The following is a 17,100-nucleotide window of genomic DNA, read 5'->3' on the forward strand; positions in this document are numbered from 1 at the left end:
AGGCTGAGCCGAGAGGGAGCGGTTGGCGGATCGTGCGCACACCGGGCAGCCTGGATGCTCGCTTTTTCTTCCTCTGGCTGCAGGCAGGACTCAATGTCAGACATGAGTGGAGAGAAACCTAAAAAGAAAGCTTTCTATCTAGTGAGGATGAAGCCACTGAAGGAACCCGTCACCACCACCACCACCAGCACTAACAACAATGTCTCTTTTGTGATACACTGTCACATAGGCAAGGAGATCAAACACATTTGCAGCAACTGCAGTCGCGGGGAGGAAGCCCGTGACGGTGAGTGCTGAGGTGCTGTGGGTGTAAGAGAGAGGCAGGGGAGCGCGTGTGCTTGGCCGGGGGGTGTGTGTCCATGGGTGTGCTCCCATCGCAGGCTGGGATGCTCAGCTCGCCCCTCCACAGGATCCCAGGGCAAGAGGAAAGGGAGCGCGGGAGGAATGCACTGGGCATCGATTCAGCGCGTCGATCAGAGAGATGCCAAGAGGGACAGGTCCCCTCATTTGCCACAGACTCTCTGTGCTTATAGTTAAGGAACAAACTCTCTTTTTTTCTTTTTTTTTTCTTTTTTTCCCCCTAGTTGCTATAGAAATCGCTGTGTGTATCGATTGCGTTTGGTTACCGTTCGTGTGAATTTTAGATCAGGGTTTTCTGCCTCGAGACATCAACTTTTTCCTCGTTGTGCTCCGATAGAGTTTGCTTGACTCAACTCAGTATTCGGAAGGACTGGTTTACCTGGAATCCAGCTAGTGTGATTTTTCACCATGCTGTCAAATGCATGGGGGAAATTGTTGGGGTTTTTTTAATTTAATATAGTGCTTTTCATCAGACAACCGTTCTCATCCCTTCCCCCTCTCCTTTTGGGACTGAGCAAAACCTCCAGAGGGTATTCAGAGAGGGACGGTGTAATTGATCACAGGTGTTGCTACAGGTAAGTATATCCTTTTTATGTTTCTGAGAATGTAAATACTTGAAGGCAAAAATGACAGATTATTTGGATTTTGCCAAATTATTTGGATTTTGCCAAAGTCGGCAATTAAGAGAAGCTGGGAACTAAAAGAAGCATAAAAGCATTGAGGCAAAAAACAGTCTCACAGATGTTACCCCACATTCTTGTTCAATGTTGTATTACTTTGTTTTACTGTGTGGTTTTTACATGTTACTTAAGACCGAGGCACTTGACATAGGACTCCCTGTTAACTGATGTGGTAGACAGATCTCATTTTCTGAAGGTCAGGGAAAGGCTTTTTTTGTGATAAATGTGAATATGAAATTGCTATCCTTTTCTGAGCTGAGGTTCTCGTAGTTGTTGGCACTTCATTTTTCAGCTTTTGTCACTGAGGCCGATATTATTATTATTATTATTATTGTTATTGTTATTGTTATTGTTATTGTTATTGTTATTGTTAATTTTAATTAACAAAAGCTGCTTTTGTTTGTTCTATGCAGAGAACAAAATATTATTTGGGATCTGACGGTCCTTTGCCCACCACAGGTCTGCAGTTTAATGAAGTGACTGTGGTTTTGCTAATGTCTCTTCAGAATTAACATCCTGATAGTGTGGTGATAGTTTCCTTTGATTAAAAAGCAGCTAAAGCTGAATGGAATTGCTTTCAGCAAAAACGGAGAGGATAGCCTGAGAAGCTTGGAAACCCACAGTGGGTTAAGCACTCTTACTGCTTATGCCACTACAGCAGAGGGAAGAATCTGATTAACACTGTGCAAAATGTTGAGTGTTTTCTTTCCTCTTACGTGGTGCTCGTGATAGCAAGCCCCACAGATATTAAATGAAAGGCTACGTGCAGCAGCAGCAGTGGGTATTTTACACTATTAGTGTGGTTCATTTATCCTTAAAAGCAAAAGAAGCCATTTGTTAAAAATATGCTTTCCTAGATTAATTGAATTGACCTAAAATTCAATTGCATTATCATCTTTTACTGGGCTTTTTTTGCAACCTTGTACTTGAAATCTTAGCACGGTAAGAACAGAACATTGCTTTCCTCCCTTTTAATCCACACGTGTGTATGCATGGTTGCTTATGAATGTATAACTCCAGGTACTTCTACCTCTTAATAGACTAATAGGTATGTATTTAAGGACTTTATTTCCTTTTTTATGTTTGATTATTTAGCTTCAGACCATTAGATACTCTGAGGGGAGGGTATGCTTCTTGACAGCAGATAATCTGCTAACCCTAGAGAGGCAAAGAACAGAGCAGAGATGCTTCCAGCCAGCAGGCTTCCAGAGCATCTCATCAGTCCGTTTTCACCTCCTCCTTCTTTGGGGTAGGATTTCATTCCACCTCCTGCAAATAACTTTTATGGTCATCATTTAAAAAGTATGTAGTACTGGTACAGCCTTAATCCTTTCTTTCCCACCAGCATGCACAGCTATGAGTTTCTTTCAGAAAGTAAAGGAACTGTAGTCCTAGCTATGCTGGCTGAGCACTCTCACTAGTTTGACACATTTTTCAGGACTGAAAAATGGCAATTTTTCCCTGGTTAATACCTGTTCTAGACCTTTGGGGTTTGGAGGGAAAGGATGGAAATTTTTCCCTGGTTAATACCTGTTCTAGACCTTTGGGGTTTGGAGGGAAAGGATGATATAATGAACTGAAATTACCAGCCCAAGTACAGAGAAACCTGTAGGCATCTTGAGATGTCCGTCATCCTTACAGTTGCCCAGCCTAAAAAGCACCCAGAAAGGGGATCACCTAGTACTTTGCAATGTGGACATCCCCACCCTCCTATTCAAACCTATATATAGTTTACACATGGTCTTGCAGGCCTGAAATGGCAGTAGTGGACCCAAAAGCACCCTATGGGTCCTGTGACCTGAGTGACTGTTGTATTTGTTGGAATCATGTACAAAGACCTGGATTCAGTCCTTATAGCATAGGCAGGACAGTGGGATACATTGATTTAATGCTGAAATACCCTCCAAATCCAGTTATGAGTCCTGGGTTCTAATCATTGTCTGACACTGTATTCTCATTATACTACTACACTGGCAGAACTGGAAAAGGAAAATTCATGCTGAAACCGAGGGAAATCCTTCAAAGACCACTAACTAATCTACCAAAAGTCATGACTAGGAGAATAACAGAAGAGAGAGCTGTGAAACCAAAGGAAAAGATGGAGGCAGGTGCTGAGTTGTATGAGATCTTGGAAGGGAGGTCGTGTAACTTGGAGAGAAGTTGGTGAAGGAATTTGGATATGCAGATGGGCTCACTGAAGTAAGGATAAAGGGAGTTTATGTGGATGCAGCATTCTGATGAGGTGAATATAAGAAGTGAGAAGCTCAAAGAGAAGCAGGAGGTTGCAGTAGTGCAGATGGAAGTGGGAGATGCGTTAACCATTGAACTGAAAGGAATGGACATATTTAGTGCTAATTTAGCTGGAAAATAGAAAACAGAGAGAGGGGTGTATGAGGCACCAGTACCATGAGTTTGGATGACAGAACAGTAGAAATGGTGTTGGAAATGGAGAAGTAGTGAAACTGTATGTGAGAGAAGAATGAGGTGTGTGGTTTCATCCTGTGAAGCTTGAGTGGTCCCAAGACAGGATGCCAGAGAGGCAATCAGACATGGTAGACTGAACTGAGAGGGAGAGGTCAAGTGTAGAAAGGTATGAGTCACCTCATAAAAGAGGGATAAAAGAGAAATCAGGGCTGAGCTCTGAATGCTGCCAGAGAAGAGCTGTGAGGGAGATGTTGGAGAAGCAGAATGGTGAAGAGTTGCAGAAGTCCCAAGAAAAGACAAGACAAGAAGTGAGGAGACAACACAAGTGAAGATATTTTGAAAGTGCCAGAAGCATGAAGGGGAATGAAAATAGTTTCTGAATGTAAATGTAGGAAAGTGGCTGATAAGCTTGTAGAGCAGAAGGAGCTAGAACTACAAGAGATTGAGGTGCACTGGGACTGTGTGATGTTAAACATCTCCTGGTATGTGCAGAGCATGTCCCGATGTACTGATTTCAGTGGCCTCTGGGAGGGTTGTGGCGGTGCTGGGTCATAGCAGATGGCTGATGAGCAAGGGAACAGTAGTTAGAAGAACGAATACAGGGAGATTTGGCTGGGTTTTATTTAAGGTGTTCATACACTGGAAACTGTCTGCAAATCTCAGCCTCCTGCAGAAGTCTGAGCCTGGATCTGGAACATGGTTTAGATGCATCTCTACTTTAGTGTGGCTGGAAAGAACTATAGAGCTTTCAAAGTCACCCAGAAATTACCTAAGAGAACGAGCGAGTGGAGCAACTGAAGTGGAATACTTTTGATTTCTATGCAGAGGATCTGACAAGAAGACTTTAAGTGGAAAACAATTACCTAACAGTGCATTGGAAGAGAGGGACTGCACAGAGAGAAGCATTTTTTTTTTTTTAATGACAGATGAGGGTTCTCAGCTCAGTTCCCACCTCTGCAGAGGATCTCTAAGTGGCTTTGGACATGTCCATCCATGTATCACTCCATACCAAAGTTCCCTGTCTGTGAAATGAAGATAGTGTGATGACCTTTCACCTGCCTGCTGGTCTGTAATTAGACAGAGTCCTTCAGTGGGGGTGGGGAAAGGGCTGTCTCTTGCCATTTGCGTTTCTAGTGCCGAGGACTGTGGGGCTCCAGGTTTTTGCAGTCTCCTGGTACAAGTGTAGTGGAAGTATAAATAATATTAAGAATGAACATACACAAAAAGTTTCATTCAGAGCTCAAACCCAATCTGTTTATTGTGTACTCTTATACTTCAGAGTTTTGCTGTTTAAGCAGAAATGATTCATTATCTTATATATGCATGAAAATCGGTGTGGATTGAGATACTGTTGCCGTAGTCATCCCAACACTTGTTTTTCTGCTGTTGCCCTTCTTCTAGAGCTTCCAGATAAATATCTTTTCCTAACAGAAAGGAAGATCTGGAAGGGTTGATCTGGAAGGGGTGTGGGGGTGTGTGTGTGTGTGTGTGTGTGTGATTCCCACCTGAAATTGAAGACACTGTTATTTTTTTCTAACCAGGAACTTTGAGAACATTTACTTTATCATCATGAGTTAAGAGATTGTCTCTGAGGTAATTATTTTACTTCCCACAAAAGTAATTATTAAATGAAATAGTTATCTACTAGACAAGCTGTAAGCCCTGCAAGAGCTATGTATAAAAATAAGGGGTTTTTTTCCACTAATTCACATCATTTGAAATGGTAACTGCTCTTCCATTACCATCTCTCCAGTGAGCCCAGTATGTGGCTATGAGGCATCGCAGTCGTTTACAATTGTACCTGTTACAAATCCTAAAATATTTTAGAGGAAAAAAATTAGACTACACAGAATGGAAAAGTAGGCAAAAAAAAACCAAAAAACCAGCATACCTGGTCCTGCTGTGAAGTGTGGGAAGCTGAAAAACATATTTGAGGTTTCAACAGCTGATATAATTATGCAATGTGTGTCTTTTAGTCTCTGAGGAGTAGTTACCTTAAAGAAAGAGGTGGGAGGGGGAAAGGCATGGGCTTTCATTGCAGAGTGAAATATGTCTCCTTGACAGCACAAATCGTAAAATAAAATTGGTTTATTTTTGTCAATTGAACTCTATAGCGTTTGATTTGGGTGAATATGGTGCTGTGCCAGAGAAAGTTGATGAGGTCGAGAAAAGATATTTCACATCCCAACAGGCTGCTGGGAAGCCAGGAAGGACACTTTGCTGCCTCCAGCATCGTTTTCTGCTCGGGGAGATACGAGCCCTCAGCATTTTGCAGGCTGAGAATAAACATGCCCTTCTAGGAAGAAGGTGTGATTCCTACTCATGGTAACTTCCAGGTGGCAAAATCCCAAGGCAGGTAGGACATGGTTTACCTTTCCTTTTCCAGGGACCAGGGAGGGTAGAGTACCAGTGTCCTGCTCCCCATCAGTGTTTCTTGCACGTTAGGGATGAACAGAAACACATCAGTTACCTGTGGTTTTGTCCTGAGATCAAAGGCTGACAGACTTCAGTAAAAAGGAAGGCCAGGGTGGATGAGGCTTTGAGCAACCTGGTCTAGTGGAAGGTGTCCCTGCTGATGGCAGGGGGGCTGGAACTTTAAGGTCCCTTCCAACCTATGCCATTCTATGAAAGAAAAGGGATGGAGAAAGAAGAGGAGAGGTTACATATTCTACCTTTATGTCCCAAAATAGAGCTGAAGAAACATCACCAAGCGTGGGGCAAGTCATTAACTGCTCGTGTGCATCTCTGTAGTGACTAATTCATATCCTGTTAAACTGCCTGTGGCAAAACAGCTGGCCACAAAATAAGCCAAGTGTGTATCATTCTAGGCAAGGCTGTGCTGGCAATGGGAAATTCACAGCCAGGACTGCACGAGCTGTCACCCAGCAGAGCTCTGGGCTTACTTTGAAGAGCCCTGGAAGATGCCTTGTCCAAAATTGGAATATAATTTATGTTATTGACTGAAACTGTAGAAAAAATATAGGTAGTGAGGTCTTCACTTTGGTAAATTAGATAGTATGGGGGGAAAAAGGTGCACACAAGATTGGTTCAAGCTTACATAAAGCAGATGTCCCTTGTTTTCCAGTGAAATGTTCCCATGTCCCTACTAGAGAATTGTCAGCCACCTTTTCCAGGAATTCTGTCTATTTTGTGTCATTGATTTGAGGAGGTTTAGGAACAAAACCAACAAAAATGATGTAATTGGTCACAATGGCTCGGCACCCTTTCATTTTTATTACAAAGTGTTGACATAAGGACACACCTCAGTTCTTTGCGTCTTTAGAGAGCAGATGGCCAGCCTGTTTCAGTCCTGTCTCCCCTCCTTGATTTCTCTCCTTTTCAATGCTGTAACTCAGTTGTCATCTTTTGATAGTGTCTTACCATCCTACTCTCTATTCTGAGAACCAAGTTTAAAATCTTGGGATGTGTAAGCCTCTTAAATGCAAAGACTGGGGCAACACTGAACAGGTGATGATAAATCAGTTCCTTGTGTGGAGTTCAAAAAAGCAGTATGATGAAAGCAATACAGTGGGTTTCCTGTATTTAATAATAATAATGCTCTGCTCTGAGTATTTGTTGTCATCTTGAGTAGTGTGCCTAGTTTTGATTCTTCTGTATATCGATTTAGTTACGTCAGAAATACAATACAGAACTATTTGGTATAGGGTTGAAAGGCCATGAAAGGCCACAAGGCCATGAAAGGCCACAAGTTTTCCATGTGTGAAGGATGTGTAAAAACAAGGCAAGAAGTGGATGATGGCATAGATCATGGAGGAGCAGGTTCTTGTCTCATTCTGCTTATTACCAGAGCACTTCAAACCATCTGATACTGACCTGACTGATCAAGCTTACCTTTTTGTGCCTTTTTTGGCATTGTCCCTATGTCCTGTGTTATGCTTTGATCCTTGCCTAGGTGAGCAGTTAGTTTCCATTCCTGTGTTTTGTCTTTTTTCAGTACTCCCCTTACTTGCTTAGAGATTAAAGGTTTCTCTTAAAGGATAATTTGCACAGTTGGCCTCTTTATTTTTTGAAACTTGGGATTCTTTAGGAGATATATGAGAAATATGGAAGTACTCCACTTTACATCCTTTATTGGAATTTTATTCATTAATGTCATCACTGCCTGTCAGAACTAAGCAGCAGAGAAATACTGGGTATGAAGGGAAGAGATAAGAAGACTCAGTATTCTGCCATGGGACACCTCTTCCTTTCTTCTCTTTTTGTTAGACTTTTTCTTTTCTTTTAGTTTGTAACCGCTACTACTTATATCAGTTTGTGCTATTATAATACCTCCTGCCCCTTTTTAGAAGTGGGGGTTCATATATCATATCATATATAAAAAGCAGCAGAGTTCATTTATGGGCCCTTTGACTGATAAGCAAAGCCTATCCTTTGAGTATACTGTTGTATTTATAACGTTATGATTCATTGTTGCTACCTCAGCAAAAGAAGTAGACATCCTACATCCATTTTTGAGTTGTAAGATTTTATTTCTTGATCTGTTTCAGTGGCTGGTAGTAAATGTAGAGCTATTCCTTTGTATCTCCTAAGATTGTCTTGTTTGCTATCAGATAATACCAAATTTGGCTTCCTGTTGTCACTTTATTCAGCCCTCAGTTACTCTGAACGTAATTTCAGAAGCACAGTACAAGTATTTGAGGTACCACCTTGCTAATGGTCTGCCAGGATGTCTTCAGATTAATTGGATATGTTTGTAGTCTGTTAAATCGATCGTGCCAGGTCGTGCTCATCTTCCCAAATCCATTAGTCAAAACCCAGCCTCAGGGCACTGGGGCAACTGAAGGGCACCACCAGAGCCTACAGTGGTTAAGCCAGACCTGCCTGGATGTTCCAATCACTTCCTTAGAAACTGGAGGGTACTGTGATGTTTGCCATCATCTAGATGGAAAAGCTGCAACAGGGTGAAATCGGGACATACTCAGAGGCCCCATTTTTCCTTTGTGACTCTGATTTGCACGCTTCTCGGAAAGTAACGATGTTCTTGCCATCCCTGTGAGCTGGAAAACTGTCCTCTGTGCTGTTTTTTGGCTCTTGTGAAGTGACATGAATCTTCACTGGTCTGTTGCTTTTAGTCTCCTTGTCTCAGGAAGGATGAGGTGCAGAGGAATAAGGTAATGTTTGATCTTGTCGCTGTCACCTCTCCCTGACTTTCCTGGCTTTGAGTCCAGCTTACTGAAGATGAAGCAGATCTAGCATAGCCTTTGCCTTTGATGAGACTCCTACATTCAGAAGAAGATTAATTATTTTTACTGCTCTGAAAAACAATGGACACACAGTATAGTTTAAATTAAAGATAAAACCAGTCATTATAAAACCACTTGCTGTAGCTTCTTTGGAACCACTAGACATCTCATTCTGGGCCTGTCTAAAAGATACCTGCCAAATCATAGTGCCCATCAGCTATCATGAAGATGTGCTGTTGAGAGGGATCACGTGGATGAGCACTGTTCCTCCCTGAAGGAAAGCTCTGGGTCCCAAGTGAGAAAAAACACTAGTAAGAGATGACCTGACTGACAGCCTCTGCAGATTTTCTCTGCACAGAGAGGTGGAAATTTTGAAAGTTTGAAAATATGACTAAGGAATAAAAACAAAGCATTTCCCCATCATTCCCCAACCCCTGAAAGGTAAAATGGTGTCCAAAATGTCCAAAAAGAAGAGGAGGGCAGATTTCTGCGTATGTACCCTTTAGAGTGTGCTGGTCAGGACATGGACCAGGGTGAGAGACACACCAACCACACTTGGTTTGTGTAACTGAGATGACTCTCATACCCATTTCTTTGCCCCTAACAAGGAGATGCATTCAATCTTAGCTACTTACTGAATCTCTGAAGCCCAAGGGTTGCATTTTAAGATGTACAACCTTATGCAGGGAGAGCCCAGTGTCTCTCTTGCTTGGGACATTCTGGAAAGGATGTAAGGTGTACCTCAAATCTTCTCTTTCCTTTTTGCTGCCCTGAGCTGTGCAGTCCAAGATTAGGATGACAGGCTCAGTGCTGCATTTCAGCAGATGCTCTCCCCTGTCACTACTTAAGAGAAAGATCTTGCCCTCTTTCATCTTTTGTATGACATGTTTCAGGCCATTAGTCTAATGGCTTTGTGCAGTAGGAGTGCAGGGAGTAAAATTAAAATGGATCCAATTATTTAATTTATCTTGGGAGGATTTGGTAGCAGAGAATTATTTTTATTTCACATTGCCTCCTAAGAGAAGTTGATTATCTGTTTGAAAAAACAGAGAGTAATGGTATCTTAAATCTTTCCTTGCAAAGGTCTGGAAGCACAAAAGTGTAATGATGGTAACACTGAGAATATCAGGTCATTTCAAGAAAGATGTGTCTAAGTTTTGTTAGAAACGTTGATAACAATATTCTTTATCTTCAGCAGTCGGCTGAGGGATGTACAGCTGCCACACAAATACTGTTGTCCTGAATGTTAGTTATCTTTTAACACAGATGTAAGAATCAACAGATGGAAATGTTGGTAAGCAGACTTTGAATACATTGGGGATCTTAAGATAAACAATTGGAATATTCATTAGCTACATCCAAACAAGTGAGCCAGGCCTGGAAATGCCACAGTGGTCTCCTGCATCCACAGACCATGTATTAGCAAGCTTCTCTGAAGTATTGGTGATCCATATATTCCCAGCCATGTGGACCATAGCCATGGTGCCTGATGTCAGCAGTCCATCTTATAAGGATTATGGTACTGGCATTTTCTCTCTTTACACATCCATTGGGTGCAGCTGCTTTGACATTTCCTATAATTGGATACTATCTGACACAACATGTGCACAGTTCTGGTGTTTTCTTTAGCATAGAGACTTTGTCAACCTTGCTTTTGGTAAAGTAAATAAATAAAATCAGTAGAAATGTTATTTCTTCTACCTCAGCTGAAATCAAACTTCTATAAAGACTATATATGTCATGCTGCTATAGAGCTTTATAGCATCTTTCTCATTTTACTTTCCAATCTGATTAAAATGTCAGCACTGCTAAAAGTGCAGATGCACAGGCTGAACAGTCAGCAGGGCAAGCACGCAGACATGAGGATAGATGGATGGACAGTGGGAGCTATTTGAACCAGAAGTTGAGTGAATATTGAAAGACCTCTTCCCTTTCCTCCTCCCATTCACCAGCAAAACAGGATGCTCTCCTTTCACTAGCACAGTGGTTTTATTGAATCAAGAGCTTTGAAATTTGGGTTCAGCCTGAAGGAAAAGCCCGGTGCAGAGGTTTGAGTGGAACTTGGGCTGTTTGAATCTGAACTGTACCCTGTTGAGAAATAGAAGAGTGAGATGACTAAAGCTTTCATTAATATTTACAGCCCCAAAGTAATTGTCTGCTGGTTTATAGCCATAAGGATGAGGGGTTGTCTTCTAGCAATCTGCTGTGGCACTTAGGATGGGATTTGCTGCCTGCTCCAGCATCTGAATTGAGAAGAGCAGTTGCTGACTGTCTGCTCCCTACGGCTGCCAGTCTTTGGCTCCTCTAGCAGTCGTTGGAGAGAGTTAGACACGATACCTAGATGGAAAAGTAAGGAGGGATGGTTATGTAGCTTCCCTTCCTTCAAATTCTGCCCCCCCTAGCAGCATGTTCAGACAAGGTAGAATTCAGGAGGTATTTCCTTTTCTCTTTCTTGTGTGTCTCATTAAAATAAGGCCAGCATTTTGTCCGACTCTAGGACAGTACTCAAGTTACTGGTGTGGGTTTGGCTTTCTATGCATTTCTGCCATCCGAGTCAAACACCGTTTTCCTTGTGAACTCAATGTGCTTGTTCTGTGCATGGAAACCCATGAGCCTAAAAGAAAATAGGGAGATCCTGTAGTTCCAGTGAACTGATGCTTCTTTCTCCTATTCATCTCAAGTTGGCAGAACAGCCAGTTCACTAAGCAGCAAGGGAAGTGTCAGTTCACTAATACATTTTTTGGCATCGTGTAGAGGCTCAAGAAAGACACTTTTTGGCAATATTCTTCTTTGGGGTGGTTTTCATTTGTTTTTCTTTCCCTCAGCCTTCTTTGGACATTGGGCCCTGCATGATGACTACCAAACAAAAACTGCAGGCCTATATGAAGATGGGTGATGATTTTAGGAATCAGCTGCTCTGAGCTAACACAGGTATTCCCTGTGTTTTTCAGACAGATGAAGGTGGTGTTCTTTACTTGCTCCAATTGTTCATTTATTTTAATTTTTGCATTATTATTATTGCAGTTGTTGCATACTAGGCTCTGTTTTAATGTTTGTGTGTAAGTACCTGTGAGCATATCTGTTTTGTCTCGCTTCCTCCTTTATACAAAATACTTAGGATCCTGATTTGTCATTCTGAGCACCATCACAAACCTTGTAAAGCTTGAAATACTCAGCCCCATGTTGTGGTTCAGGCCAGGCTCTGACTGCAAATTCAAACCAAATACTGTTTAAATAAAGAGATTTTTGAAAATCAGGTTTGAGTGGCAAAGATTCCAGTTCAGTTGGATGAATGGATGTGGAACTTTGGTGAGCTGTCACCACGACCTGACGTTTGACTTGACAGAAAGGGATCTGTGACGCTTTGTGGGATGTTGTACAGATACTTTGCCCAGAAGAGAACTGTAGTTGAAATTGAGAACACTGTTCCGCACAGGTTATATGGACAGAAGCAATTTATATTGTCAAAAATGCTTAGAAAGGCTTTTGTTATAGTTGTTGTGTTTTGTTTTGTTTTGTTTTTTAATCTGCCTGGTAGCAGAATCTTGATAACTTTGAGAGGAAACTTTAAGCATTTAGGGAAGTCAGATTTCATCAGCTTCTTGTTTGTCCAGTGCCAGCAGTGAAGGGGTGAAGAAAGATTACTTTGTTTTAATTGTAAGAAATGTTAGGGTTTGGTTGGGTTTTATCTCACTTCTCTATTGAAATGAAATCTCATGCTGATGCCTATCACAGTTACCTTCACAATGTTGTGAAATGGACTTCGTTGCCAATTTCATGGTCAAGTGTTTCCGTATAGGCACACCCCATCGCGCTCCTGCTCGCATTCACAGCTCACAGCCTGCCACTGATTCCTTTCTCAAACACCACAGAAAGGGGTCATTCATAGAATCATAGAATCACAGAATGGTTTGGGTTGGAAGGGACCTTAAAGATCATCCAGTTCCAACCCCCCTGCCATCAGCAGGGACACCTTCCACTAGACCAGGTTGCTCAAAGCCTCATCCAGCCTGGCCTTGAACACTTCCAGGGAGGGAGCATCCACAACTTCCTTGGGCAACCTGTTCCAGTGTCTGACCACCCTCACAGTGAAGAATTTCTTCCTTATATCTCATCTCAATCTCCCCTCTTCCAGTTTAAAGCCATCACCCCTTGTTCTATTACTCCCTGCCCTTGTCAAAAGTCCTTCCCCAGCTTTCTTGTAGCCCCTTCAGGTACTGGGAGGCCGCTATAAGATCTCCCCAGAGCCTTCTCTTCTCCAGGCTGAACAGTCCCAACTCTCTCAGCCTGTCCTCACAGCAGAGCTGCTCCAGCCCTCGCATCATCCTGGTGGCCTCCTCTGGACTTGTTCTAGCTGCTCCAGGTCTCTCTTATGTTGGGGGCTCCAGAACTGGATGCAGCACTCCAGGTGGGGCCTTACGAGAGCGGAATTCATTCCCATGAATGCAGAGGAAAGCACTCATTAAGACCACTTGCTGTAAGTCTTCTCTGCCAATTTCTTTTTCTGCAGGTGAATTTTAGCATGCTGGAAAGGTCCCTTTTAGATCTTTGGCCAATAAATTCCTCTGACATCAGTAAGGAGGCACGTTTATTATGCAACCCGCATGTCTCAACCACACGTGAGAAGGACCACACATAATGCAGTTCATCTTCCCTCGTTCCTCCTGCTCATCTCATTAACCATGAGCAGAGAGCAGAGGGTCACATTTTACCTTCATTTGCAAAGTTTGGATGGCCTCAAGGACAAAACATGTCCTTAATACCCAAGATGGTTGTCCAGTCACTAGATGGCTTGGTAAGATAATCCTATTCCTTGTGACCTTTGCTGTTCACTTCAGTCTGGTCAGGATTTCATTCGTTTCTCCCTGCTAACGTTATTTCCTTGCATAAAGCTACTGGAACTATTTTAGTAGCTTTATCAATGATCCTGTTTTCCTGGCTCTCTGTAGTATTTTTTTTTTTCCTTAGCTCTGATCTAAACTCTTTCGTGTTTTCTGAGCTATTTCTGGTTGATGAACTTAGAATTATTCATGAACGTGAAGCTACGTGCATAGATCCTTCCTTTGACTGGAACATTTCTTTAGCAATTTGACTACCTGATGGGCTCCATCTTTTTTTTTTTAAAGGCAGCAGTTTTTAAAATCAGAGACTTTCCTCTAAATCTACTGAGCAAGAGCAATAGCCTGCAGAGCTCAGCAACCATGAGACACCCTAGGACTTAATGCTAAAAATAAAAAAAGAGAGTGAAAAAACTGGAAATCCCAGCTATGAAAACCACACAGAAATACTCCATGTATTTTAACCAGCAACCCACCATGCTTTTTTCATGACTTTAAAGGAGATGTGGGTATCTTTCTCCCCTCAGAGTATTAATCTCTGAAACTCAAGCTTCTACCATAACGGTCTAAACAGATATTTTACCACTGCCAAGGCTCTAAACTAACCATCATTTGAAACAATAAAAGAATTCCCATTATAATGACAATCAGCAAAGACCATATGTAGCTGCATTTAGGTACTCAAAGCAGAAGTATTTAGTCCTTATTTTAAATCCCTGAACATGGATACAGACTGTTTCTTTTCAGACTCCAATGAAGCTTTTTTTTTTTTGCCTTTTTTTTTTTTGCTAGGCTGTTACTGATTTTTTTTTTTTTAACTCATACTTATGCTCATTACAAATGTACCATTTGGTATAATTACACTTTTCCTCTTGGCCAACTTCCTGTCAGCTTCTTTAAAGAAGAGAAATAGAAGTTTCTTTTTCCCAAGAGAATCAATATAGACTTTATAAGGGAATGGTTTGAACTTTCTAGCTCTTAAATGAGATACTTTGTTCCTTTTCTCCCAGACATTAAAGTAATTAAAAACTTAATTTTTTATCTTTATGATTATAGTGGTGGAATAGTACCATTGTGTTCAGAAAGTTTAACGTTTGCAATGCCATTTCCTGAACAGGATTACTTTTAATAAGAGGACATGCCCCTCTCAGGTTTCTGAATAGTCTAAAGATATGGCTTCTAAAGTGCACCTTTTTAGTAAAATAAATTTAAAATAGTCCTGTGGGTATTTCTTGTGCTCAGCTTTCTCCTCTGAATTTTTTTGTTGTTTTGAGATTTAATCTCCTTCTTGTAGGCTCTACAAAATATGTAGATATCTACAAAAGGATGTTTGAAGAGTTGTATTTTCCTAATGCTCTGTGCTAGGGGACACAGCTAGGTGTGAGTATGCAGGTCAGTTCCATCTTCTCAGCAGTTTGTTTTCAGTCTCAGAAGCTGAATGGGTTGAACGTGGGTTCATCCAACTCCCAACGTGTTCGTGCTCAGAGGCTGCTCTGCTCCAGGTCATGCACAATGGGCTGGGGCTTTCCAAGAGCCTGTTTCTGCCATGGTTACTTAGAAAGAGCCAGACTTGTTAAGTAGGTGAATTTTTAGAAAGGCAGTGTGATGACAGTATGACAAGAGTGCCTTAGAGGCGATGCCCTAGATGGGAAATTCCTTGTAGAATTGTAGGGCTTGTAGAATTTCTGGTTTACACCAGAACAGGAGATTTTTATGGTAGTTCTTCTCAAGCTGAAATACAGATCCCGCTTGCTGGGTGCCCAACCAGCTCTGGTAACAGGGCTCCATCTACCCATCCATCCTCTCCTGCTTTCTGGGGAGAGGATCTAGGAGACAGCACCTCTCCTCTCTTCCCTCATGCCACAGATAGAAGATCCAGTCCCTGGACAGAAGATCCACTGTCCCTGTCACTTCTGACCAGCTGCTCTGCTCCAGGTCATGCGCAATGGGCTGGGACTTTCCAAGAACCTGTTTCCAGAAGTGGAAAACCACTTCCTTGACCAGAAGTGACAGGGACAGTGAAAAATGGTATCTTCATTCCCCTTTATTCTCCTTTGTGCATAGCTGGACAGGATCAGGCTCTCAACAAGTTACAGCCATGACCAGCTGTTTCTTTTCATCCATGAGTGAAGCAGAAGGAGGTTTGGGTTCTTCAATCCAGGGTAAAACCAAAGCATAGCCTTGGAAAAGGGTCTTTGTGCTGAGAAATGAGTGCCCTAACTATCAGGAGCCATGCTTCCAGTCGTGCTTTCTTTAAGACCCACTAGGTCTTGAATTCTTCTTTATAGCAACAGTTTTAGTAGGAGAGATGGGGAGTGCTCACCTATCCATCAGAGTAAGAAGTGTGGTAGTGTTCCCAAGGAAAGTGGGCTTGAATTTTTTCAAGAAGGGGATGAAAGTGACCCTGTAATTCTTCTGTCTCCCAAAAAAGTGCTCTAGTTTCTCTAACAGAAAAGTTCTGGCTACTCATCCTACTTCCTCTGCTTTCTTAAAAGTACAAACTGTGCATCTCCTCCCTGCTTGCCATTTAGGAAGGGTAAAATTTCCCTTCCTTTCAAGCTCAAGTTTCTTAGTGTAACAATTCCTGATACTTGTGGAATTGTCTTTCTGTATCCCCAAGAAAAGTAAGATATCTGGTTTGCTTCTGCTGGCCCTGGCTTTCTCTTGGTTGGCTTTTGGTTGTGCTCTGCTTATAGTGGCTGCTCTGAGTCCCGTTTTGGAGCTGCTGAGTCTCCACATAGTGTGTGTGATGCCCAGGACAGACCTGTGGGTTCTGCTCTAGTGTATGAGTGCATAAAAGTGAGGAGCTGCAGTACTGTTTATCAGATATATCCTTGAATCTATATGTAATAAATACCTAAGAGATGTAAAACACAATGATTAATAAGAGTAATATGAGTAATAAGGGGCAGGCAAAATAGGTAATATCAATGGAATCTAACAATCCTTATTTTCTATAATTGCAAGGTTTGTAGGAGGAGATTATGTTTAAGGCCAGGTTGGATGAGGTTTTGAGCAACCTGGTCTAGTGGAAGGTGTCCCTGCTGCTGGCAGGGGGGTTGGAACTGGATGAGCTTTAAGGTCCCTTCCAACCCAAACCATTCTATGATTCTATGTAGCTGTCGATGGCATAACCTGATAAAATGCTTTTGTTGCAAGTAAAAATCTTGTGTGCTATGTTAAAATACAGAAAATACTTGGTGTTTTTAGAGATTCCATGTCAGTAAAGAAAAACTTCTTTACAGTAAGGGTGCCGGAGCCCTGGGACAGGCTGCCCAGAGAGGGTGTGGAGTCTCCTTTTCTAGAGATGTTCAGAACCCACCTGGACACTTTCCTGTGCAACCTGGTGTAGGGAAGTAGGGAACCTGCTTTGGCAGGGGGGTTGAACTGGATGATCTCCTGAGGTCCCTTCCAACCCCTGCCATTCTGTGAGTGTGTCTGTGTCTATGTTTAGTGTGATGCATGCAGTGCACTGTAGTTTGCAGAGGTTAAAAAAAAAATGGCTTTCAGCTTGCAATCAGCATGAATAATTAACGTTTTACGTCAAAACCTGGGGAAGTTGAAAGCTGGGTCCTAAAGGGATTAGACTTCCAA

General features: G+C 42.1%; 1 protein-coding gene across 1 annotated transcript in view; it reads left to right on the forward strand.

The window, feature by feature from the left end:
- Positions 1 to 54: 54 nt before the first annotated feature.
- Positions 55 to 17,100, forward strand: part of LOC114818503 (phosphatase and actin regulator 1-like) — a gene marked incomplete at its 3' end in the record, with an annotated part of 84,113 nt that continues 67,067 nt past the window's right edge. The window contains exon 1 of the mRNA XM_029084639.1: positions 55 to 286. Within this exon, the coding sequence (XP_028940472.1) occupies positions 55 to 286 (232 nt within the window). The remainder of the gene's footprint in view (positions 287 to 17,100) is intronic.

Source organism: Antrostomus carolinensis, unplaced genomic scaffold (assembly GCF_000700745.2).
Source record: "Antrostomus carolinensis isolate BGI_N321 unplaced genomic scaffold, ASM70074v2 scaffold19750, whole genome shotgun sequence".
Lineage (NCBI taxonomy): Eukaryota > Metazoa > Chordata > Aves > Caprimulgiformes > Caprimulgidae > Antrostomus > Antrostomus carolinensis.